Source organism: Gordionus sp. m RMFG-2023, chromosome 4, assembly GCF_954871325.1.
Source record: "Gordionus sp. m RMFG-2023 chromosome 4, tfGorSpeb1-WG-v2, whole genome shotgun sequence".
In the NCBI taxonomy this organism is placed as follows: domain Eukaryota; kingdom Metazoa; phylum Nematomorpha; class Gordioida; order Chordodea; family Parachordodidae; genus Gordionus; species Gordionus sp. m RMFG-2023.
Window position 1 is genome coordinate 31,567,136 of NC_088778.1, and position 25,782 is coordinate 31,592,917.

The 25,782-nt window shown below is 28.1% G+C and overlaps 1 protein-coding gene across 1 annotated transcript; it reads right to left on the bottom strand.

Moving 5' to 3' along the window:
- Positions 1 to 997: 997 nt before the first annotated feature.
- Positions 998 to 19,646, bottom strand: LOC135928096 (sodium-dependent multivitamin transporter-like). Its single transcript, XM_065464440.1, has 17 exons — positions 19,474 to 19,646; positions 12,301 to 12,502; positions 11,769 to 11,837; positions 10,882 to 10,933; positions 10,076 to 10,143; positions 8,905 to 8,985; positions 7,832 to 7,908; positions 6,507 to 6,647; positions 5,978 to 6,107; positions 5,415 to 5,503; positions 4,805 to 4,935; positions 4,018 to 4,085; positions 3,727 to 3,813; positions 3,341 to 3,686; positions 3,034 to 3,091; positions 1,784 to 1,872; positions 998 to 1,239 (listed from the first exon to the last, which is right to left on the bottom strand). Exons 1-17 carry the CDS (start codon positions 19,608 to 19,610, stop codon positions 1,151 to 1,153), a joined length of 1,914 nt encoding a protein of 637 aa, XP_065320512.1. The 5' UTR covers positions 19,611 to 19,646; the 3' UTR covers positions 998 to 1,150.
- Positions 19,647 to 25,782: the final 6,136 nt, after the last annotated feature.

Sequence of the window (25,782 nt, forward strand, 5' to 3'; positions counted from 1 at the left end):
ATGATAGAATAGGATCAGGCTTGCATTTCATGCTTTATTTATAGTAAATAAGATTAATAATAAAATTCTAGCTCAAAATTAAATATTAATTTTTAATATTATATAAAAACATATTTTTTTACTTAAAATTATATTGGGTTGCTATAGAAATAATTAACTATAGATATATCATAATTATATATATAAGATTTATTTTTTAAGATTTTAGACCTTTTTTGAATATCTTTATTATAAATTTATAATTGTCCGAACGTGCCCCGGTCCTCCTTTACAACCTTGGCTGTAAATATATTTTCATCTCGTGAAACATATTTTATTCTAAAAAAAATATTTAATAACTGACGCACATAAATCATTTTTACCCCAAATATATATGACTTCTAGATAGTTTTAAAAATGAGCTCTTTGAGACGAGACTAATTGGCCAAGGTTACCCTGCATTCACATAGAGCTAATTTCCGGCGAAGTATACAAAAATGAATATAAAATTTATTTCATATCTTTGCATCGCCGCCATTTCGAGCCAACTGGGAGTTTGACAGATCTATTATGTTGGGCATAATGTTTTAAAGGGGAAGGATTATTTCAAATATGCGATTGCAAATTGAATAAAACCTAAGGTTTTCTAGGTGAAGATTTTCACGGGGAAAATAGAATAAAACTGATATTGATACTGGATAGTTGAATGTTTTGACATCTTAATGAGTTTGGGAAATTTATCATTAAAATTTCGAAATACAAGATTGGATATTGGTAAGAAAAGCCTTGGGTTGGTTTGGTAATATGTAAAAATCATTTATACTAAATTAAAGCTATGGATATATAAATAAAAAATTAATTATATAGATTGAGTACAGATACTTTTAACTAAGGTTTGAAATATTGATTTGTAGTAAGAATAACATATTTAACTTAAAAAAGGTTAGTAAACTTTGCTTAATAAATTTCCAAAAATATTTTATTTATATTATATTTTTTTTACAAAAAAAAACTCCAATTTACAATGGTGCGAAAATAAAGTTATGTTTGGGCAAGTGAGAAATTTTTCATGAAAAACAATGAATTTGATAATCAAAATGATATAAATATATTTTGTGTGGAGATATTCTTATCTTTATAAAAAAAAATGAATATAAAATGTTCAAATAGATTATCCATTCACAAATATTCGATTCTTTGGGAGTAACCACGGATGCAGCAACTTGTAATGGTCGTATTTTAGATCATTTTTTACTCCACCTAAATATGGGTAAACAGATTTACTAGTGTTGTTAAACGGCTAGGTTTGAGGCGATTTTTAAAAACGGCTAACTCAATATTTTAGCCAGAAAAATATTGACGTTAATCTCGAGATTTTGCTAATAGATGTTCAAAACTTTGTTCCTTCTACAGACAAAATCTTCAGGCTTGGGTAATATTTTTTTTAAAAATAAAATATTGAGTTTACCGTTTAGGCTTACACAATATCGGGCTCAAGGCATTTGCTTTATGAGCATTTACCCGAAGCGTCAAGAGAATTTCCTAAATTTATAGGCCAAAAAAATCGGAAAATAAGGTTTATATTATACGCACGAAATAATTTATATTAAAAAATATAAACCCAACAATTAAGTGTTTGTTTAAAAAGCCCCGATTAAGATTATAACCAAAATAACGTCATGTAAAGAAGTCTAAAGATTTTGCTCATTGCTGGCAGAGCAGAAATGCTTGGACATCTATTTCCCAAATCTCGATGGTTACATAATAATAATTTAGCTAAAAATATTTATTATAAAAATTATACCCGTAATTTTACTGACAAGTATTCCGATCAGAGTGCATATCAAGAAGCCGAGAGGTGTCAACAGCATGAAGGATATCGAATATATTTTACTTTATTTATTATTATTATTTTTTGATATTACTTAATAATAATTAACAATAATTATAAGTAATTACACAAATTGATAAGGGAAGAGTGACAGAAAGTCATTTATTATTTTTTTAAACGAGTTTCCGCCAATCGCTTACTAATTTTATTAAAAAGAACAAGAAATTATATTTTAAAAAAAATTTTTAATTATTCGAAATGAAAGAATTTAAATTTACTGAAATAAAAATTATTATTAGTAAAGTTGGGCAATTGCTCTATTTTTATCTGTCTTAGCCTACTTATCCGAATAAAACCTAGATTTTAAATCTCAAGTGCATCTTTACAGACACTTCTTCGAAAATGGGGGTGGGTGGAGGAGAATACGCAAGATAGTAACTGAAATTTAAGGGAGAAGGTAGAGTTGTGTAAAGTTAACATCATTAAAATAAAGAGGGGGAAGGATGGGAGGAGAAAGGGTTCAATATAGATCGGAGACGATCGCTTGATTCTACCACTTAATATATAAAAAAAATATATATATTTATGTTGACTTGACAGTAGTTATCATTGATCCTAGATGTGTCTGGTAATCCTTGGGGATAATTAACTGAGTAGGAGGAAGTAAATTTGAATTTTTTATTAAATCATAAAGGTCTCATTCAGAGTTTTGAAATAAATCTTTAAAAATTTTTGATTCATCTTGGAAAGATTTTTTGCGTAAAAATTACAAAAAGATTTAGCCATTTTTAGGAAAAAATTTGATCAAAAATCTAAGAATTTGATCAAAAATTATTTTGTAAAAAATTTTTCAAACTGGTCGCATTATTTGAGGTTATGTCAAAAATCTTTTTTAAAAAAATTCTAAAAATTTCAAAACTTTCACAAATTTTAATGAAATAATTATGTTAATTTTTGAAATTTATAAAATTTTCTAGAATTATGTTTTGGAATGTTTTTATTTTCATGTTTAAAATAGCTTATTTATTTATTTTTATTAAAGTTTCCAAAGTTTGTGAATTTAATTTTTTGATATTTTGGACACAGCCTAAAGAGATATACTATTATTATATATCAATATATTAATCTAATTTATTACTATAAAAAAAATGCTCCACAAATAAGAGAATATATGTTTACATGTGATGTATAAATAGTTTTTATTATTGTAATAAATAACTTACAATAATATATATTTTCCTAGGCCATCACCTATGGGAGTTTTGTACCTCTCGCTAGTATCTAAATATATAGAAGTTTACATACATTACTCCTCATGTTTATACCCTTCATAATTATCCTTATCAATGAAAAATTCATGGTGAAAAATTCCAATTTGTGCAAAATATAGCATTTGTGGTCGATAAGATGTTAATATTTAATTTATAAATGACGTTATTCTCATCCTTATTCGTAAGAATACATATCTGATAATGATAATTAGCAAACTGCTCTCCACTTATGTAGAGCAATTGTAATAATGAAGTGAACCCGAATTTATAGCGTTAGCTGCTGAATAACTTGACTGGTTAGAAATCGCGCCATCTAAACTATCGGTTCCATTGAAACCCGTTTTGACACGATTGTAACGCATTCGAAATGGTCCATCTTCAAAAAATGCGCGGCAATAAGGTGCGTCGGATAGGTTGAATAGATGATTTGATTCATTTATAAGACTCAGATTGCTTAAACTATAGTTTAAACCATTGAACGATGGTGGAAATGTAGTTGTATTTATAGGTAAATATGGAGTAACTATGTGCTTAGCGTGCTTCGAAAAACCGAGAGTTATGAGAACGCACATTAGATCGGCCATAATTTTACCCGTTATAACCCCCTTGAATAAATTACTATATATATTTTAAAAAATTTTATACCTTGTAATTGGCGGATCTAACAAACATCCCAAGGAAGAATACAGCTAATGCTTGACCCCCGAACACACTCATAGCAAAAAGAGCAGCCTATTTTAATTTTAATTTTAAAAAATAAAAAATTTAATAATTTTTTCATAAGATTAAGATTCTTTTCGCCCCCCCCCCCCCCCATCCACCCTACTCTTCAGAAAAAGTAATAATGATTCCAAATAATTTAAATATTATCTATTTTGATTTTCCTGTAAACCCGCACCTTCCTTCGCCCAACTAATTATTTAGTATAAAACATACGTTAAGGATTCCTTCGACATTTTGCGCCAGAAACGATATTCCGATAACAACCAATCCGTAGGTCATCGCTATGAAAGGAATAATTATAATAGTTATTTTTTTTGCCTCAAAAAATTAATTAATTAGACTAAAATATGTTAGGTTATTTGGCCAGAATATTTGAAGGCAGAGGTTGAAATAAAAAAAAAAAATTTTCCGCAAAATTTTGAGCAAAATATTGTTGAAGGAAGATCACATAATTCATTATTTTTTAAGCATATTAAAAATTTATGATTTTATTCATGAAAATAATTATTTAAGCATAAAAATCACAAATGATTTTACTTTTAAAAAAAAGATTTAATATTTTAGATAATGTTATAAAAAACGTGTTTTTGCATTCCCAAAAAATGTTTATTTAAAGAAAATCTTCAGAGATCGAAATCTTTTGAGATTCATTTAAGATTTAAAGAAAATTTATTTCATTAATGCCCTGTACCCAGACCCATATAGGAGATCGGTAAAATGATAGTATTTTGCTCTGCCATGAAAAATTATAAATACAAAGAAAAGGAAAACAATAAATTTAAAAAAATTTAGCTCTCTACTCATAACACCTTAAGACTATAATCTGAAGTGATTGCTTGACTTTAGTTAAGGTATAAACTTTCATGAAAAATTCTTAAGGTTATTATTTATTAAAATAAAAATATTTTGCAAGCAAAAATTATTAGAAGGGTTGGTTTAAATTTATTGATACCGTAATTTATTACGATTTTGGACAGTTAGTAATATTTAGTGTTGTTACCAAAAAACGCGGGAATTAACGATGGTAGCCCTTTCTTTTTCATTATATCGGTAGCTAGTTTAGGGAAGATGGGAATCATAAAATCTTCCCACGTGACGGCAGCCAGAGAATTGAAACTCGAGGATAGAGTGCTTGTTAGGTTTTATCATAGGTTTATTAATTTTTATGTTTTTAAAAAATAATAATATATGACTATAAATTATAAATTCGGCTTAAAAAATCAAACTCTCTTTTAAAAAAATAAAAATTTATCCATTCTTACGTAATAAAGAACAATTATTAAATCATCAATATTAATTTTAAATTAAAGAGGAAATTTTAGTATCATATTAATAACATCTTTCTTTCTTCCTTCCTTCCTCCCTTCCATCAATATTTTCACTCCCTAATCTAAAAAAATAAGCAAAAAAAGATAAATCAGAAAACCTTACTATCTACCACCATTTTAACCCCTTCCACTCCCTATTTTTTCGATTAAAATCTAGCGTCCCCCATATCCAATTGGAAAAATCTTGCCCTAATTAATAGGATGGGATTCCATTAAGATGGTAAGCTCGAGATTAAGATATCGATTTCAATATAAACCATATTTTTCTAAAATAAAATAAACCTTAAAGCTCCACTGAATAAGCAAGCCAAGAATAAACCATTTAACCCTTTAATCTTCTCAAACGATTGCATAGCAAATACGGGTAGGAGCTAATTAATTATAATTTTAAAAAAAATCTGGTTTAAAAACGTTCAAATTTTAAGAAAATAAAATTCCCTACCTACCCTGACCCCAAGATATCAAATAGACTCACTCTGCTGCTATTCTCATACTAGTTAGTTTATAATATCTTAATTCCAGTCTTACCGTGGCTAGTGTTGTTTTATAAACGGCTCGTTTTGAGCCGATTTTCAAAAACGGCTAACTCAAACTTCATCCAGAAAAATATTACACAAACCTGAAGATTACAAAGTTCTAGACATTTATTATCAAAATCTTAAGGCATAGACAATATTTTCCTGGCTATAATGTTGAGTTATCCGTTTTTAAAAATCGGCTCAAAACGAGCCCTTTAACAACACTAATCGTGGCTATATTCAAAAGCATATTAATTAGTAATGAAGTATAAAAAAAAAAATATGTAATACAATTCATGCGTTAATATATATTTTTTTTAAAAATACCATATCCTTTTTAGTTATGATTTTGAGGGTTAGAGGGTCGCAATATTTGTAAGCGGCCAGCATGACCGAACCAAGGGTGCTCAGAATGAAGATGAGTACAAATTGCATGGGTAAAACTATCCAACTAGTCCTAAAACATTTACCCCACCACCACCACAAAAAAAATTATAAATAATAAAAGGTAATTTTCCTTATATAATAGTTATAAGAGATCTGCAAAAGTAAGGCCCAGCCCGTACCCGGCCCGACTACTATTTTTCAAAAAATTGGGTTCGAGACGGGTCTGGCCTAATATATTTAAATAAGTTCGGGCCGGGCCGGTACCGCAAAATTTTCTTAAAAAAAAATTGGGGTTTTGTCCGGGTTTGAAAAATTAGACCCGAAACAGATCACTGATAGTTATATTATGCGGGAAAAAAGGAGTGAACATTTTTCCAATCATCATGAAAGGAATGATGTGGCTACGAGAGTTGGATTAAAATCGAACACTAGGTAAGGAGAAAAAAATTTATATAAAAAATGTAAAAACTTCTTTGCCCGTGTATAGTTCGGCATGGAAACATATCTTTGGACGGATGGTTGGTATACGCCGTAGGAACGGAGTGTTAAGAAAAATATTCCGAAAAAAACGGTCCAAACCGTTTGGTACTTGGTGGGATTAGGATCGAAGCTTTTATTATGATAATAGTTTTATTAAATAAAATTTTTGAGAGGCAAAATATCTAAAATGGGCAATTTGATAAAAATCAATATTTATACCATTTTGACAGCTTATTTTATCAACAGTTTTTGAAGAAGTTGTACTAATAATCTCATTAATTTGGGCAATATTGAATATGTATCAATACGGATTAAAAAATTAGCTATTTTATTTATGGCTGTTTATAATGTATTTTAAAATCTAATCAAGGGGTTTAGTAGAATGTAGTTATGAATCAAGATAAAGGTATAATAATATATTTCATTTTTAGCTTTTAAATTTATATCCTCTAGGTGGCGGGAAGGATTCAAATTGATAGAATATTCATTTTAGATAAAATTGATAATTATAAAAATTTGTAACTTATTTTATATTTTTTATGATTACAATACACTGTAAAAGCATTAATTAAATTTTTTTTTAAAATAGTTTTCTTTGACGTTTAGTCAACTCAGTGAACCTAGAACTGAAAAGGTAGATCGCTAAAAACTCCTTTTTAAAATATTTTTTCTCAGTTAATATCATAACATAAGAATCGATTCTTAGAAAAAATAAAACAAATATTTTATATTCAATCCGTCAGTGGAACTCGCTTCTGAAAAACTAGAAATGGTAGATTGCTAAAGAATTACCTTTAAGAACTATTTTGTAAAAAATTATTATAGTTAATACTAAGTGTAAAATCAATTCCTATAGATAAAAAAATAGAATAATATAATCCGTCGGCTAACCGAACAAAATTTATCTGGTGTTCCGGAAGTGGAATTGAATATAAATATTTTTCTTTTTTTTCATGGAATCCATTCTCAACTTAGCAATTAACTTTTCAATTTTTTTAAATTATAATAATGATATTCTCCTAAATAGAAAATTTACGATTTATATTGCCGTTGAAAGGAAAGCAAAAAAAACAAACTTACATAGCCTTATTTTTGCTAGGTGATTTTGATAATTTAATGTATAATTGAGAATCGCAAAAACTTATTTGGGATCAATAAGATTATTTTGACGCAACGATTAAAGTCGCGATAATGTGAATGATATTTCTTAAAAATCATTTATTTGCGATTAAACGCAGCGTCACTATCGCCTCATTCTAATTGGAGAGACTGTTTTCAATTTCCGTTAAGTCTTAGGATTAAAAATAGTTTTACTCAAAGCTAGAGCCCAATCGGCCGAGTTCCCCAGCTACGCCATACACCTTCTTGAAACTTCCAATGTCGTAAATCCCCTATAAAACATCGAAAATAGAAAATGTTTAACATTTATTAATATAATAACGTGATTTTTTTAAAAAAACAAATATTATAAAGATTCATCTGCAAAAAAATATGTCGGTGTTAGATTATCATTGGTGAAAATTTATCGGTAATCATTTAGTCTATAATATAAGATATTGCATTTTCTTTTAAACCATAAAATGTGAAGATAGATGATGAAGGTATCACAAAACTAAGGGTTCGTGGAAGTTACTTTAATCGTGACATTCCCAAAATGTATATATTACTCTTTTAAAAGGGTAATAAATAATTATATTTATTATATTCCGGATCCGGTTCGGTTACGGTTCAGTGGCAAAAAAATTATAAAGGTTCAGGTTCGGTTACAGTTTTATTGTTCATAAAATTATAAATGGTTGCGGTTCTATCAAGGTTTTTAAAATAAAAATTATAGTGGTATTTTCATATTTATTTGTATTGAAAAAAATTTAAATAGAGGAAGACACAGAAAACATAATTGAAAGAAGAGAAGAAGAAGAGAAGAGAAGAGAAGAAGAAGAGAAGAAGAAGAGAAGAGAAGAGAAGAGAAGAAGAGAGAAGAGAAGAGAAGAGAAGAAGAAGAGAAGAGAAGAAGAAGAGAAGAGAAGAGAAGAGAAGAGAAGAGAAGAGAAGAGAAGAGAAGAGAAGAGAGAAGAGAAAATGCACAACTATTTGCTAGTTAATTAGTAATTTATCGAATATTATGGTCTAGCTATAATTTATATACAAAACGGGTTTAAACCGGTTCAAAGAAAATATAAATAATTCTCTTCTTTTAACGATTTGGTATAAAGGCTTGGTTACGGTTCAGAATATTATAAGAGTTTGTTGTATAGCGGTTTGGTTTTCCCTGTTTGTAACAACTTTCCACAAAACAAAAAATAGTATTGTTTTTATAATTAATAAATAACTAATTACAAATATTCAAATTATTATTAAATTTTAGTAAAAAATATTTTTCCTTTTACTTTGATCATGAGTCCAATGATAGTCCCAAAAATGACGAAAAATTGGAATAGGTCCGTTACTATCACAGTCTTAAAACCTCCCTTTTATTAAAAATATTAATATATATCTAGATTTTTTCGAATATGCTGGAATTCAGTGTTCTTCATAACAGAAAATTCTTTAGGAATTAAACCCTTCTCCAAAATTTATTCCTACCCCCTAAAAAAATATATATTGAGGCTCGGGCTCCTCTAGTAAATCGATTTTGTTAATCACAAAAAAGGAAGGTATTCTTAGGATATTATTTATTAATATTAGCCAAATTAATTGAGCCTCCACATAACCAGAAAATTATTTCAAGGTATTATTATTATTCTAATATAGGATACGAATAAGAAATAAACGGTTTGTTAGCAAAATATATAATCTCAAAAGTTAGTCCTAACCCACAAAAGAGTGCTTTTAATAAATGATATAAAATTTTATTCAACATCCGCGGTTAAAATAAATAATTTTATAAATGAGATACGCGTAAAACTTGTTCTAAGGTGAGGGGTGGGGTGGGTAGGGGGTTTATTCAGTGCTCAACAAGCGCCCATAATTGTAGCATACGATGAAATGATGAGGCCTATGGTTGATTTTACATTATTAGCGGAGGGACAATTATATAGGAAAACCTTCCATAAGAATCAAAATACTAAATTTACAGGGATTTTATATGACGTTAAAAAATAAATTTGTTCTAAATTTTCTTCATAGGTTTTAAAAGAGAGTCTAAAGCTACGCGAGTTTTGCTGTACATATATTTTGTATAATAAAAGTATATACAGTAACGTCTTAATTTGGGCTCTCTATAATTCGGTAAACTCCTTCAATTGATCATAACTCTGAGTTCCCAATTTAAATTACTATTAATTAATCTTACAAACTGTCTAAGTTGGACAAAATTCTTGGGCCCAAGGGTGACTAAGTTAGACTTTACGGTACAGTGTATGTATACAATATATTTAAAACCGAGCAGTTATATATTATATCTTTATAGTCACATACTATCTTTTTCAGAAGCATGATATTTACAAAACCGTGGGAAACTTAAGGAAATGAAAACTATATATCCCTCTGTTTCTTAAGAAAGGGGGAACACTTATGTGGCGGTAAAAAAAGGAAGAGGTTTTATTTATTTTTACGTACTATGGCCGTGTAAAAGGTGCAAATTCCTCCTATTATCAAGAGCAGCTTATGGATTGAAATCGGAACCACTATGTCGCATTGAATGAAAAAAATTATGATATATATATATATATATAAACATAAATCATTTTATAGTATATAATAATAGATGATTGGGGGACAAAAAATTGTATATTATTTTAAGCTTTAAATTTTTGAAACTAAAATTGAAAATTGAAGGTTATAAGGAAAAATAATATTATTCCTAGGTCTACTCTTTACCATTGATCAGCCGGTCTAGCTCTGCTTAACGCGCCCTAAATGGGCCTTAATAGCGTGATTTTTTTTCGAAAGCTAAGGCTGGTCCGGATTCAAAAATGCAAACTCGATCAAAATTATTTTTTGCTTTCTCACATCATTTTTTTATTTTAATGGGATCGGCTCCTAAAAAATAAACCACTGAAGGGTTTCTAATTTATTTTCCTTCCTTTTCTAATCTTTATATGACGCCTTTATTTTATTAATTTTTTTATCTTCCAGTTTGGTTTTATTCAAAATATACGGTCTTACCCCCCTCATTCACAGTTAACGGGCCGCGGCAAAGGAAGCAAAAATAGTATGCTTAGCGACGAATTTGCTAATGCGAATGAGGGGGTTATGGCTACTATCAAAATTTTTATTTACCTAAAAAACCCCTTACTTTTGAGTTAGCTTTAATCTACTTTTGATGAAACATGGACAGTTCCATCAAAAATAGTATATAGGATAAATATATTTTTTAAAATGGTATATAATATCTTTCTGTTCGAAAATAGATTCATACTTACTTAGAGAAATGGCAAGGCACGGCGCGAAGAGGACGACGGACGCGTATAAAAGCTTTTTATTTAAAAATTATAAAATGAATTGGGGAAAAAAAATATATATTATGATTCTTAAATAACCAGTGTGCACATCTGGATTAAATAGAAATTTCTATTCTAAAATATTTTTATAAATGCTTTGCTGGGTTCACCAATTATTAGAAAAATTATTTTTAAAAAATTAGATTTAATTTCTCAGGGGTTTGATTCGGTTCTTAGGCAGAGTTTGGAATGCTCTTCAATATTAACAAAAAAAATATTCAAAGATCATTGATCTCTGACGATTTTTTTTAGTTTGATCAAATTTTACCTAAAATTCCAAATCTTTTTTTCTCAAATAAATCTTTTATAAATAAATTCGGTTAAATTAATTCTTTATTTAGATATATATATAACTATTATAATGTATTATCAACAAGGATTTGGTTATTTTTTTCGGGGACCTGCAGGCCAGGCTCGGGATTTTTATAAATATACCCGGGTCGGGCCGAATATTTTAAAACCGAACATTTTAAATCGCCATTATTATCTTATAAAAATTAAAAATAAATAAAATATATTTTTAAAAAAATCTGGGTCGGGCCTGAAATTATGGTACCTTGGAAGGTTTCTGAATGCGTAAAAAATTTAAATCTTCTTTTATAAAAATATCTTCAATCTTCAAAAGATTTCTTTTGCCAAAAAATTTTGGACAAATAAAATCTTCAAAATAAAAATCTTTGGAGATATTTTTATAACTCTCTGTTTCTAGGGATGGTTTTTGACTGGTTTTAGAAAATGGTATATTTTCTAAAAATAAAAATTTTTGGTATTCATACTTTTTATCAAAAATATTGATAGTAAAAAATCACTTGAGTTAAAACGAAGGTCAGAGCGCAATAGGTTCTCAGACCGGTAGAATGGAATCTTTGTTGAATATACTTAATTTTTTTTTAAAAAATTTATATTGTTTTATTAAGAAAAATTTAAATTTCGCGGTAAATATATGGACAAGCATTTTCTTTCTCTTTCTCTTTCTTCTCTTTCTCTCTCTCTTTCTTTCTTTCTTTCTTTCTTTCTTTCCCCCCCCCCTTCTTCTTCTTCTTCTCTTTCTTTCTTTCTTTCTTTCTTTCTTTCTTTCTTTCTTTCTTCTCTTCTCTTTCTTTCTTTCCTTCCTTTCCTTCCTTCCTTCCTTCCTTTCTTTCTCTCTCATATATATGGGCTAATGGAGTTAACGCATCTCAGACCTGGTTGAATAATTAATACGGGCTAGTGTATATACATGACATATAGATTCCATTACTCGATGCCAAAATAGATTATTTATCACAGCTCGCTTAAGGACTATATAATGTATATATTACAATTATTAAAAAAATATAGAAAATTTATTTGTCATAATACGTTGAAGGAAGAAGCCGATCCGACATTGCAAAACACCGGGATAAATGTGTATGTAGCCACAATGACCCCGACCCATTGAGCCACTATGTATACCCAGTATTGAGCGCCCCTGGTATAAAATTCGGCTGGCATACCCAGAATCAAGATAGCGGATATTTGGGTGGCTAGCAAAGAACATGCTATGGGAAGCATTTTGAATTTCCTGCAAAAATTTTAAAAGTTAAATGACGGGAGGAGGGTGGAATTTATTTCTCGCTCCTGAAATCATAAAACATACATAATCTATAATAATCGTATTTTATATGTAATAATTGGTACTAATATATACAGGAATTCATAGGGATTTGGATGTTCCCAACATTAAATAATTATTTAAGGATAAATCGGATTTAGTCAGCGTGACATGTATTCTAACATTTGCAGAGTGATTCGCATTGTAAATTCCGACATTTTTAGCCGTGTACGCTTGTTTAGAAGCTTAATGTCAAATCCGAAGATATCCTATCCTACCCACCTTATCTCTCCAAGTTATATGTGTTCTTGTTATAAAACATACGCAGGTGAAAATCGCAAAATCAATGCGCGATTAAAAGAGTGCCAATATCATATAAACAAAAACAATGTTTAAGCCTGCCCTTGCGGAGCTATTTATTCTAATCATCATGCTAATTTCAACCTCCTACTTAAAAATTCTGGCTACTCCAATGTAGTCTTGTGAGTCGATTTTTTTAGAAATGGCAAACTCAATATTTTGGCTAGAAAAAAAATACCCTAAGCTAGATTTTGTTAATAAATGTCTCCATTATGCCAGTTATGCACAAAATCTTTAGACTTGTATAATATTTCTCTGGATACAATATTGAGTTCACCGTTTTTAAAAAATCGGCTTAAATCGAACCGTTTAGCATCACTACGCCACTGTATGTATAGTACACACAATTTTTGAAGAATATATTTGAAAAATGAAATTGTATAGACTTGGATTTAAACCCCACGACCATTGAATTGTATAAAGTGAATGCTAACAAAACTGAAAATCAAAACTATATTGATTTTTTTTAAATAAATAAATTATATAGAATATAAATTTTCATAATTGATAATAATGAAATAATATTAGATTAACTATTTCCCTTCATTAATCAATTTTCTGTTGAAACATCCTATCTCCTCTTCCTAGTTTAACGACTCCAACAATCAGTAGTGTAAAGTATTTTACCAACTTGCCTTTTTGATTATTCGTTCCGGTGGGATGGTCTTACAGCATTTTCGCCTACCTTATTTAATCATAATTAAATTAACTATGGCATTATATCAGGTGTTAGAGCATTAAGCTCGAGTAATGTTCAACCTTCCTTATCACCATATCTCCTCCTGACTATTCATGTGACTTCACTTATTTACCCTCCACCTTATAATTCTCATCAATACAATTATTAGATAATATTTTGTTTATGATGACAATTTCTAATTAGGATTATTTGATTTATTTTATATACACCGTTTTTTTTACCCTTTAGGTTATAATTACATAGGCAAATAATATAGAAAGGTCAGCAGCTGACCGTTCCTATTCAAATTTGGCAGAAATTGAATTCACAATTTCTTTTCAACACTGACCGTTCTCACATCGCAGCTAAACTATAATCAACTGTGATGTATAAATATAATCCGTCATACAATTTGTGACGGGTAAAGTCACTAAATCTTGTAACTATACTGGTGAGATGGGTAATAAGTTAAGTTCTTGGCAAGGTTATACTTGTTAGGGTCAGAAAAATATTTTGTAGCCGCATTTTCTTGCAGGTTAGTCATTAAAAGAGCGATAAGCCACAATGACTTTCTATTGATTTGCCTTCATAAAATCCTCAAGTGTAATGATGACATAAAATAATAGTAAATAGGATAATATAATGGCATTGATTTGATGCTAGGAGACATGATGCCTAAATACTTAGACGGCTCGCAAAAAATTCCATAGGGTCTTATATTACGCTCGAAGCTATATCACCAGAAGTTTTCATATGATTAACTGTGGTAACTCCCTGGTTTCGATTAAGTGAAACAAAGTGACTGAAAAACATGAAATCGTAGAAGAATTTAGATAAAAAAAATTTGGAATTTATTTAGACTGATGATAGTTAATCTTTTAACACATTCGTTAGATCGGGGGGGGGGGGGGCTCAGAAAGTCACAAGATTTTAATGAATCAAATATTTTAAATATATTTTATTATCAATATTTCAAGTTGAATTGAACATATGTTATAATTTTGCATACATCATCATTTATTAAATGTAAACATTAATGTTAAGCAAATAAGATTTCTTCCGCATTTTGCGTTTAATACATAAGCAAACTTTAGTTATTAATATTTATAATGAGTAACAAATAATTAATAAAAAATGATAGATTGTCCTTTTTTTTAAATATACGGTCATTTTACCTATGAAATATTTTTTTTTAAATTGTCAAGGTTACTGACACAACAAAGACGATATAATAGGACAATTTAAACGTATATCAATAATAAAATTTTTCAACAAACAATTTTTAAAATATATACTTATAAAGCAATATTTAATATCAAAATGATAAATAAACCACTAAAATATTAAAACAAAAATATATAAAATTACTAAATAAAAATAAATATATATATATTAAAAAGTATCGAAAGGCTCTAAAAAGAGCTTAATTTATTAATGAATATCAGAGTTGTTAAAGGATCTATACAAGTATCTAGATCATGTATCTAGATATATAAATGTGATATCTGTATCTAGATAGATTTTTGAAAATATCGGTATCTAGATATTATTTTAGACGATGTATCTGTATCTAGATCCAATTAAAAAGTATCTTTTAACAACTCTAATGAATATGTACCTAAAAAAACAAGTTATAATTGTGCTTAAAAATTTCTAGTATGTAATTTTTAATTTTAATCTTCAATTTTTGATATCCATTTACTAAGTTTCTTTTATATAAATGTTAGCGGCAAAAGTGTTATTTCCGGTAACGTGTCATTTTTCCAACTTTAAATCATTTTTTTGAGCGTTTACATTTTTTTTAAATTTAGAAATTTTATTTTACCGGAAATGTAATTCCAGCATATATGGAATACCTATTTTATGAATTGTTAGATAATTTTACCCTTTAACCTTTATAGTCATTTATAATTTATGTAAAAAATCTATGAAAAAATAACTAATAAAATGATATTTCAAAGTTTATGGCAAAATTATCTGAAATTCATAGTGTAGGTATTCCAAACGTGATGGAATGCAATTCCAGTGAAATAAGATTTTTAAAATTTAAAAAAACGCGCTCATAAAAACACATTGCCGCTAACATAAATAAATTACAACTTGTAGTGAGATATTCCATCATAATTAAAATTTTGATGAACCATCACCAGAGATCTTAGAAGGTAGAAAATTGTTTTTTATAGTCGGAGGAGACGAAGTCTAATCTAGTCGTTGAACTAGGCGATAGCGATACGCTAAAATGTGACATCTGACATGTATAAAACTAGTTATTTTATAAAATTAAAGGAATTCTGTTTTAAAACTCTTTAAAAAACAGTTGGGTCTTTATGTCAATGGCTTACAATTTTTTTATACCTGCACTGTGTGAGGTGAAAAATTGTATTAGACATAAATGGATGTTTGTTATTTGGAGGTAAATAGTCTCAAAATCAAAATAATTTTTGAACTTGATTGATTTATAGTAGTTGGTAGGGTACTTTAAATGTAACAAATATCATAATTAAGATAATAATAAAAAATTTGTATCATTCTCAAACCATAGATGGATGGGGTAGGTTAAGATTTATACTTAAGAAAGTGTATACATGAACGTCATAAATATTAGATAAAGTATATTAGAATGGGAACATGGATAATTGAATTCATACAATGGAAAAATTCCAATTTATTAAAACTTCGATTTATATTCTTATTCAGAAAATGTTTACAACTTATACACATTACCAATTTATAAATAACGTAAAGTACGAACCTGGTCAAACTCGGCAGGCATAAAAATGATAGGACGAAATGCGCTAATTTCCTTTGTTCCCTAACGATAATTTATTTTTGTGCTTTTGAAAAAGGATAACTTATTACTCGAAGAAAAACACGCCAGTGTAGATTTTGCCAGTGGCGGGTGGGGGGGGGGGGTTATTATTAGGTGTTAATTTTTCTAAAAATGAAAATGAATAATAGTCGTTTATTTTTAAAAAGTAATTGATTTTTACTAAATTTATTTTTTTCAAATTCTTCCTTATAAGTGATATATTGTAAATACATTTTATGGAGAGATGGGTGGGAGGTGCATAGGAGGGGAATTTTTTTTTAATAGCTAAAAATGATATTTGAGAGGAAAAGCAAATTTGTGACCTGAAACACTTGCTATTTGATAAAGCCAAAAAAAGCTAAAATACTACACTATCAATCATGCACCAAAAATTATTACGAAATACATTGTGATTTACGATTTTTACGTATTAAGACAATTCCTTTAATTTTTCTTCTTTTTTTTGAATAATAATATTTTCATGTCACAAAAAAAATTATATATAATTCTGGCTAAAGGGTTATATATATATATATATAATCATTTTCGAAAAAAAGGAAATATACATTCATAATTTTTAGAAGAAAAAAAAACGGTAATTCAAAAATTCAAAAATATCGTTTAGAATATATTAAAAAATTTATTTAAAAAAATATTAATATATATAATATTAATGGGTTCGATTGTACGTCATCGAAGTTTACAATTATCATTTAAATAACATATTACGTCTCCCCAGTTTTCTTAGAAATGTTACCGATATTCGACTTTCTTTTTTAAGCGCCCTATTTGTTAATATTTTGTCGATGACGAGTGGGATATAGGCTCATTTATCCCCCTACTATCTAGCCTCTCACATTTTTTTTTCATTGATTTTGGATGGGAAAATGTTTATAGGATTAATGTTGTTAAATATCAGGGTAAAACCAAGAAGAAAAAATGTGGTTAAGCTTGGCTCGAATAATAAAAGTCGCGCGACTCAAAGTTGAATGATTTATGTTTAAATCAGGTAAGGGGCTCGAATAACGCTAAAATTAAGGACAACTAGTAGTAGGTTACATTTAAAATAATATTTTTAAAAAAAATATTATATCTATTTATATAATGTAACTAATGAAATTATTCCTAATTTTTTAAAAAAAGAGAATAATTAACGCAAAATGAAACAGAACATTTCATCAATAATTAATTTTTTATTTATCCCCCCCCCCCCGATTATCTATAATAGATAACAGACTAGATTCCTAATTGGAAAATTAAAAATTTTCGTAGTAGGAAATAGGACATTTCATCAATAATTAATTATTAATTTTAATTTTTTATTTATCCCCCCCTCCCCTCTATTACTAAAGTATTCCTATTTTGAAAAAGAAAAATTTTTTTCACAGAATTAAGGAAAACATTTCATCAATAATTAATTAATATTTTTTTTTTTAAATCCTCCAATTTTGATAGTATAAGCTTTATAGTTACGAGATGTCTAAAAAAAAATATTGTGCTATTTTTTACAATCTAAACATCTAGAATAAAAGACAACAATATTATTTGAGAAAAGTCACTATGATTTGGAAAAAAAATAAAGCATGATGTTATGTGACTAAAAAAGGCAAAATCGGAAATTTAACGATATCAATCGCTTTGTCAATATTCTTAAGAAATACTAATGATTGGACCTACCAGATTCCAATATTATAAAGGTCATCCCCAATTTTTTTAAGGATCCATATTTGGAGGTCTTCAGGTTCAGTTTTCCTAAACATTTAAAAGACATTTTGGTCTGGTTCTTATATATCATATGGTTTCCAGGATTCCAAGTTTCGGGTCCAAACTCTCATTAGTTTGGATTAGTGATCTAAAATGAGCTGAATTTTTCAATCCCGGCCCGGCCCGAAATTTTTTTAATAAGTTTTACCGGCCCGATCCGATCTCGAAATACTTTTAATATTTTTAAAAAAGTTTTGCCAACCCATCCTAATTTATTTAAATATAGAAATTAATTTTTTCTAAAATATTTTAATTTAAATATTTTAAAAATTATTATGTCATATGGCGTTTAAGTTTCTATAAATAAAATTAAATATCTTTGTTTTACATAAAAATCATAAATTTAAAAAAAATTTCTAAGGCCCGACCCGAACCGGCAGAAATTTTTTTTTAAAAATAATAAGCCCAACCCTCAAATCCGATATTTTTTAAAATATAGGCCTGGTTGCAGATCATTTCTAGTTTGGATATCTGTTCCTGATATTTAAAAGTTGTTTTGATTTCCGATTCAAAAAAATTGAAACGGTTCCGAGAGTTTTAGATTCAGGTGTCGATTACAAACCCTGATTAGTTTGGTTTCAGATTTCCTACAAATTCTGATTGGTTCGGTTTCAGATTTCCTAAAAAAACATTCAAAGGATGCTTTGGTTTCCGGTTTTAAAAAAAATTAGCGCTGTTCCGAGGGTTCCACTTCTAATCGATTAATAAGCTATGGGGAAAAATAATAATTATAAAACACTTAAATAAACCCTCGAAAATGAATTGTGCAACATTTTGGACAATAATATAGATTTGTTTAAACTTCTGTTATAATAACCAGTTTCCGGTTTCCGTAAATTTTATGAGAAGTTCGAGTTTCTGGCTGATTCAAACTTTGCCTCTTTTTAGTGATACGATTTTTCAAAAAGCATGCCTTCAGACAGTCATATAAAATTTATAACGATGGAATGGAGGGTAGGTCCACCCACAATCCCTCCCTTCCTTCCCCTTAAGCAAGGTTTTGGATACAGGTGTGCTTAATACAATTTAGTAATGGTACAGCAGTCTATTAATTAGTTCGCGTTGTTAAATATCAAAATTCAGTGTTAAACGGCTCGATTTGAGCCGATTTTTAAAAACGGCTAACTCAATATTTTAGCCAGAAAAAATACCTAAGCCTCGAGATTTCGATAAAATATGTCAAGACCATTGGTCCTTCTAAGAACAAAATCTCTCAGGATTGAGTAATATTTTTCTAGATGAAATATTGAGTTAGCCATTTTCAAAAAATAGACTCAAAACGAGCCGTTTAAAAACACACTAAAAAATATTTATTAAAATGTATCGAACCTATTCCCAACAAAAGCATTATCCGACTTCGAGGAATGACGATCTTTCCAGGCGTAGTATATTCCAATGGTGCACGTTATGATTAGAAAGAATATTATAATTATATAATCTACGTTTGAGAGACTACTAAAAGTCATTTTTTTTCTTTAAAAAAAAAATCAAATTAATTCTAAGTTAAATGAATGAAATTTTTTTTTTGTACAAAATATTATTATTATTTGATGTAATAAATAATATTCGTTTTTAACGTTTTTTTCCACGGTAAGTTAATATATGTTAATTTTTCAAACCTTTTAATTCATTTATTTAACACAAATTTTTATAACAAATAAAAAATTATATATAACCCTACCCTATAAAAAATAAATATTAATTTCGGCATTGATTTTTTATATATTTAAAAAAGGAATCGGGGTATAAGGCAAAAATGATTTAAGTTTATATAGTATATAATAGTATATAGATATCAGAGATTTTGCATGGCTCGGCCTATTAAAAAAAAATCAAGTCGGGTTGGGTAAAATATTTATGGGTAGGACGGAAAATCCTTTTTGGTTCAGGGCGGGGCATGCTGATCTCTTAAGGAATACTATTCCGGTAAAAAATGTAACAGTTTCAGTTTCGATATGAGTAGTCAATATTCATTAATTTGATTTTAGCTATCGTGGCATGCTGATTGAGTGAGTGAGTGAATTAATAATGAAATAAGAACTTATTACAAAAAGAACGTGGTTTCTATTAGTTTCAACCATTTACTCTTTATGACGATAAATAAAAGATTTGAAAGATTTTATGGATTAAAATGTCAGTTAATCAAAAATATAAGTTCCTTCAGAATCGTGTGAGAGTCGCAATTGCTGAATTGATATACAACTTAATGCAATTCAATATTTTCTAACTATCATAAATTTGTTTATAAACTGGAATTTGAAAGAACTCAATTTAACGAACAGAAAAAAACTCTGATGATTCCGTATTGAGTTTCGATGAAATCTTTTTAAAATTACCTCTATAAGTTAGTACTAGACCTCGTTTATAGTGAGCGCGTATCGCTCAAACGACGCGACACGCATCGCTTGATATTTTTGAAAAGCAAAAAAAATGATAGGTAAAATTTTATAATGTTGAAAAAAAAGGATCAACTCCTTTTAATTTTGACGAACTTTAAACATGGAGGCGTTTCTTTTTTTTAACGAACGCGTTCGTTTTCGTTCGTTCAATTTTAGAAAATCATATTTTTATTCATTTAAATAAAAATTTTAATTTAATATAAATCCAAATTTTTTAATTTAATCAGCTGTTTCCTCTATCATATTTGATTTTTTAACCAGCCAGATATTTTTGTCCTATAGTGTTTATTAATTTGAATATTATTTGAAGATTAGTGGTAAACATAGATGTTGTTATTTCATTATCATCATCTAATTCTGAATTTTAACATTACCATGGATTGAATAGAATAAATACTTTACAGTAACATCATATCCTCAATAAACTAATTCTATCCTTCCCAAGCGTAAAATGCTTCCAAAAAGGCATCGTATCAGTTTCAAAATCTTTAATATATAATATAACTATAAAGTCCTGTTAATAATTGTTGATTAGTCATTTGAATATTTATTTATTTTTAAAATATATTAAAGTTATATCATTTGAATATCTTATATTATTTAAATTGATTGTTTAATATATTCAATTAACTTTGTTTTGATATTTTTTGTATAAATAGATTGTGATAGAAAAAAGAAGTTAGTGAATAAAATTTAAATTTATATTATTAAAACCAAATTAGTTTAATCTTATTTCAATAATTCATTTTAGATTGTGTATTTTATTGCTTATTAAGTTATGATGATTATTATTATAATAGAAAAATAAGGTAAAAAATTATTAAATATTATATATATAGTTAATATCTTTTAATGTGAATTTTTTTGAAATTTCGCTATTTTTAGTGTGATTATTTGAAATTTCGCTATTATTTTTAATTTTTTATCAGTTTAATAATTAGGTATATTTAGACCTGTGCGCAGGCCGGAATTTTTTGATTACGCCAAAAACGCCGCCGTTTAAGAAAATCACGCCAACGCGCCGCCAATTTTCATATAGGCAGCGCACGGCCGGCGCAAAAATTACTTTCATATTTTATACCTTTTTATTCTAATAATTGGTCAACATCACTATTGTATTTTTTTTTTAATGTCATTCAGGATTTTGATGAATTTTTATTTTCTACTATTTTAAAATCACAATTATATTGACGTCATTATAGATTCAATCAATCAAAAATCTAAAAATATAAAAGTTACCATAATTTCGCATATTTTTAAAATGGATGCGTCTACATTTAATAATTCTATAAATAATTTTAATATCCTAACTCTGGAAAATAAAAAATCCATAGTCAGGAAAATTTTTGGATACTTACACTTAAAAAGAGACAATAAAACAATTTCCATAAATTCTGACAAATTTTACTGCAATTATTGCTTAGCAAAGGCTAATGGAGACGATAATGATTCAAATAAGTCATTTTCAAAGTATATATCTTTTTAAATATTATTTTCTCATATATAGTCAAAATCTTTACTAAATTAAAATATATTTTTTGTAAAATATAATCTAGCTATAAAATTTAAAACTTTTCAATAAACATTAGCACAGGAAATTTGTTAAAACACTTGACTTCTGAACATAATATTAAAGCAAATACTTCAAAAAAATATTTTATATCCAAACCAAAATTCCAGACAAATTCTAAAACCTCTAAAAATTGGCTTCTAGCAAGAAATTATGTTTTATTATGTTGTGCTGATTTATTACCTTTTCAATAAATTGATAATATAGGAATGAAAGGTTTTTTGAAGGTATTATAGGTTAGATGACTTAGAACAAGAATGCCACAGTTTTCTTGGAAAACGATATACACAAAATGTGGACGTTCTAAAAATTTGGAGAGAATAGAAGAGTGAACTTCCCAATCTTTCCAAGCTCGCCAAAAAAATTCTTTGCATTCCGGCGACCAGCACACCTTGTGAAAGAGTTTTCTCTACCGCTGGATTGACGTTAAATTCAAGGAGATCATCATTATGTCCCGAAAATTTAAATAAAATAATTTTTATACAAGATAAATAAAATTACGAAATCGATTTTGGATTTATAATGAGTTTTCTATTAAATAAATATCAAAAATTATGCCGAGATATCTGTAGAGTAGTGTTATTTATGTTTTTTTTTAAAAATTATTAAGCAATTAAAAAATATTATGTTATAAAAATTTATAACTGTGCCGATTTGCGCCGATTTACGCCTAGATTTTTGAAAATTGCCCCGTAGGTATCTTGTTTATTTTTCATTTGGATACGTATTGCCACATTTATTTATGAATATATAATTTTTGAAAAGGGTCTGTGGACTAGTCGGTAGGAGGGTTTGCTTGCCAATCCGATGGTTCTGGGTTCGAATTATTCCAGCAAAGGATCATGTTTTTTTCTTAATCCAACTTGGCGGTTTCCGACCTTGGGGAGAGGATATTATATAGGAGAACGGACTTTGCCGCCTATATTTTTTAAAAATAATTATAAATAACGACGCAGATATGGCAAAATATGTAATCCACAAGTAAAAGAATTCAAATGTATTGTGGTTAAACCCGGTTTTAACGTTCACAACAATATAACTTTTTTTAGTCTTTTTTTTATTCCCTATAAAAATTATTATATCAGTGCGGTTACGGTTCAGATATTTATGAAGGTTTAAAATGGTTTAACAGTTCGTTTCAGTTCACTCCACTAGGTTTCATATTTTAGTAGTTGTACACTATTTAAAGTATTATGAATTTATATCTTTTATAAATAATTAAATTTTATAATGATATATGAAAGTTTTTATGTATTTAAAATTAATAGTACAAATATATTGTGTTAAAAAAAATATACGGTGTTTGTTTATATAAAATTAATTTTTTTAAAAAAAAAAAATTATTCGTAAAGAATGCCTTTTTCTTTTTTGAAGGTGAACTTGAACGTGAACGCGTTGGGTTTGGGTCACTGAACGTTGAACGCCCACGCGTTCGATTTTTTATACAGCACTAAAAAGTTATAATCTGATAGAGATGTAATTCATTTCAAATTGCACAGTCATTATATATTTTACCTATTAATTGCTTGCTTTTGAAAAAACCCTTAACGACATTTCGCCTCGTTTATGATAAAATTACTATAATAAAAGTAAAATATTTTGAAATAATATAAGAGAAGGAATTTACAATGATAATAATTTGATATATAATAATAAACGCATCCCGTTTGCGCTCTCACTCTGTTTTTGCGCAGAGAACAAGATAGCATATATAATAGGGTATAATATACGAGATGGCAATTAGTTTATTGGAGTACTAATTGATAAAATAAATAATAAATATATAGTCGGGTAGTGAATTTATCAAAATTGTATTTTATTAATATAGCAAGCAATATATATTTGTATATTTTAATTTTGCGTATAAATTAAGTATCACTAGGTTTTTAAATTATTTATGAGGGCTGCTCTTCTTTGTATTATTTCAATTTTTATAAGTTGGTAGTATTTGTTGCATATTTATTTTGGTATAATTATTTAAGGTATTATATTTTAAAAATATATTAGTTTTTTTTTGAGACGGCTATAATTTGGGATTGCGTTATTTATTAAATATCGGAATAGGAATTATTTATCGATTAGATAATATACCTATTAATTTTTTTTTTATATTAGGTATTTATTAGATGAATAATATTTTGATAATAAAATTATTTTATATAACATATATTAGATGGGTATAATAATATATTCTTTTTTTTCTATATTGTTAGACATTGGGTAAAATAGAATAGGTTTTTTAAGAATATGTATAGTATAGCATGGTGATAACTAAATTGTATATATTTGTGAACTCATTAGTGGTGAAATAGACAGTAGGCTGTTCTGGTGATACTAGATTCAAGGAGTAGCGAGTAAACAGATATTCAGTCAATTGGTTTTTATCATGTAGATTAATATAAAAATATCCTGATAAGATATTCATAGGGTTATTTAATAATTGGTTTTGCTTTTCTATAAATTGTATTAATGTATATATAGATTTAGTAGGGCTACTATATATTACGCAAATTTGTAATACTGAAAAAATCACACAGTATGAAAATAATAAAATGAAAGAATATTAAGGTAATTGTACATTTTCAATTTAAAAAATATAAAATCCAATAGAAATATGAGAATGGCATTGTATTCGTTTTGAATAGCAGATTTACTAGCTGTAACCCTGCATCCCCATAAGGGCTGATTATACCAAATAAATGGTGCAACAATGCCATTTACAAGTCAGAACAAATAAACTACGATATTGAGTAAAAAATAATTCGAAACATGACAATTTGGGTGGACACATAGATGCTTGGAAGAGGCTCTGAAACTTATATTGCCCTAATCACATTGATAATCCATCCAAGATAATGTGTAATAATTAATACTATTTGTAAAATATCGTTCAATTGTAGATTTTTTTTTTGAATCGTTAATAGATCTACAGAGCACAATGATTTAGATATGGGACATATTTTGTAAGTTAGATACTCTGGCTTGTTATTAGGTGGGTGAAAGCATTAATTTTAAATAATATTATATTTACAATCCGAAATCTCTATCCTGGTAGATGAATCTGCGTCCTTGTCAAAAACTAGCCTTGATTATTTATGCAAAATTGGTATTTGGGTTCCTTTTTTGATATGCCTATTTTCATATTAGACCTGATTAATTGCAAATATGGATGTAGATGAGATGGTTCCTACCATATTAGATCATCTTAAAATCGTTGGGTTTTATTAAAATATGCAGAAAATTGGAATTATTTTGTTAGCTATGGCGCCAGTGTCATCACTGAGAATAAATCTGGTGTAGAATTCCCCGTTATGCACGATATCTACTTTTCATGCCCTGGTATTGTTTAAATCATTGTTTAGAATTAATGCCTAATGCTATATAAAATGTTACAGGCGTTAATCCACTTTAGGCTTTATTGACATAATGTATAGTTAGTGCCAGTTTAACGGAAATTGCGCTGTACTTTATGTATGATGGAGTTTGGAATAACAATTAGGCTCTCTATAGAAATTTTTGAATATTCATCAAAATCTAACAACCGCTCAAAATTTAACGGGTTCGATTAAAGTGGGGAGTTCTTATCAGATCCTTTGATGTATGAGTTCTATTTGAATTATCTAATCTACTTTCAAGGCTTCAAAAATCGGTTTACCTAAAAAGTTAAAG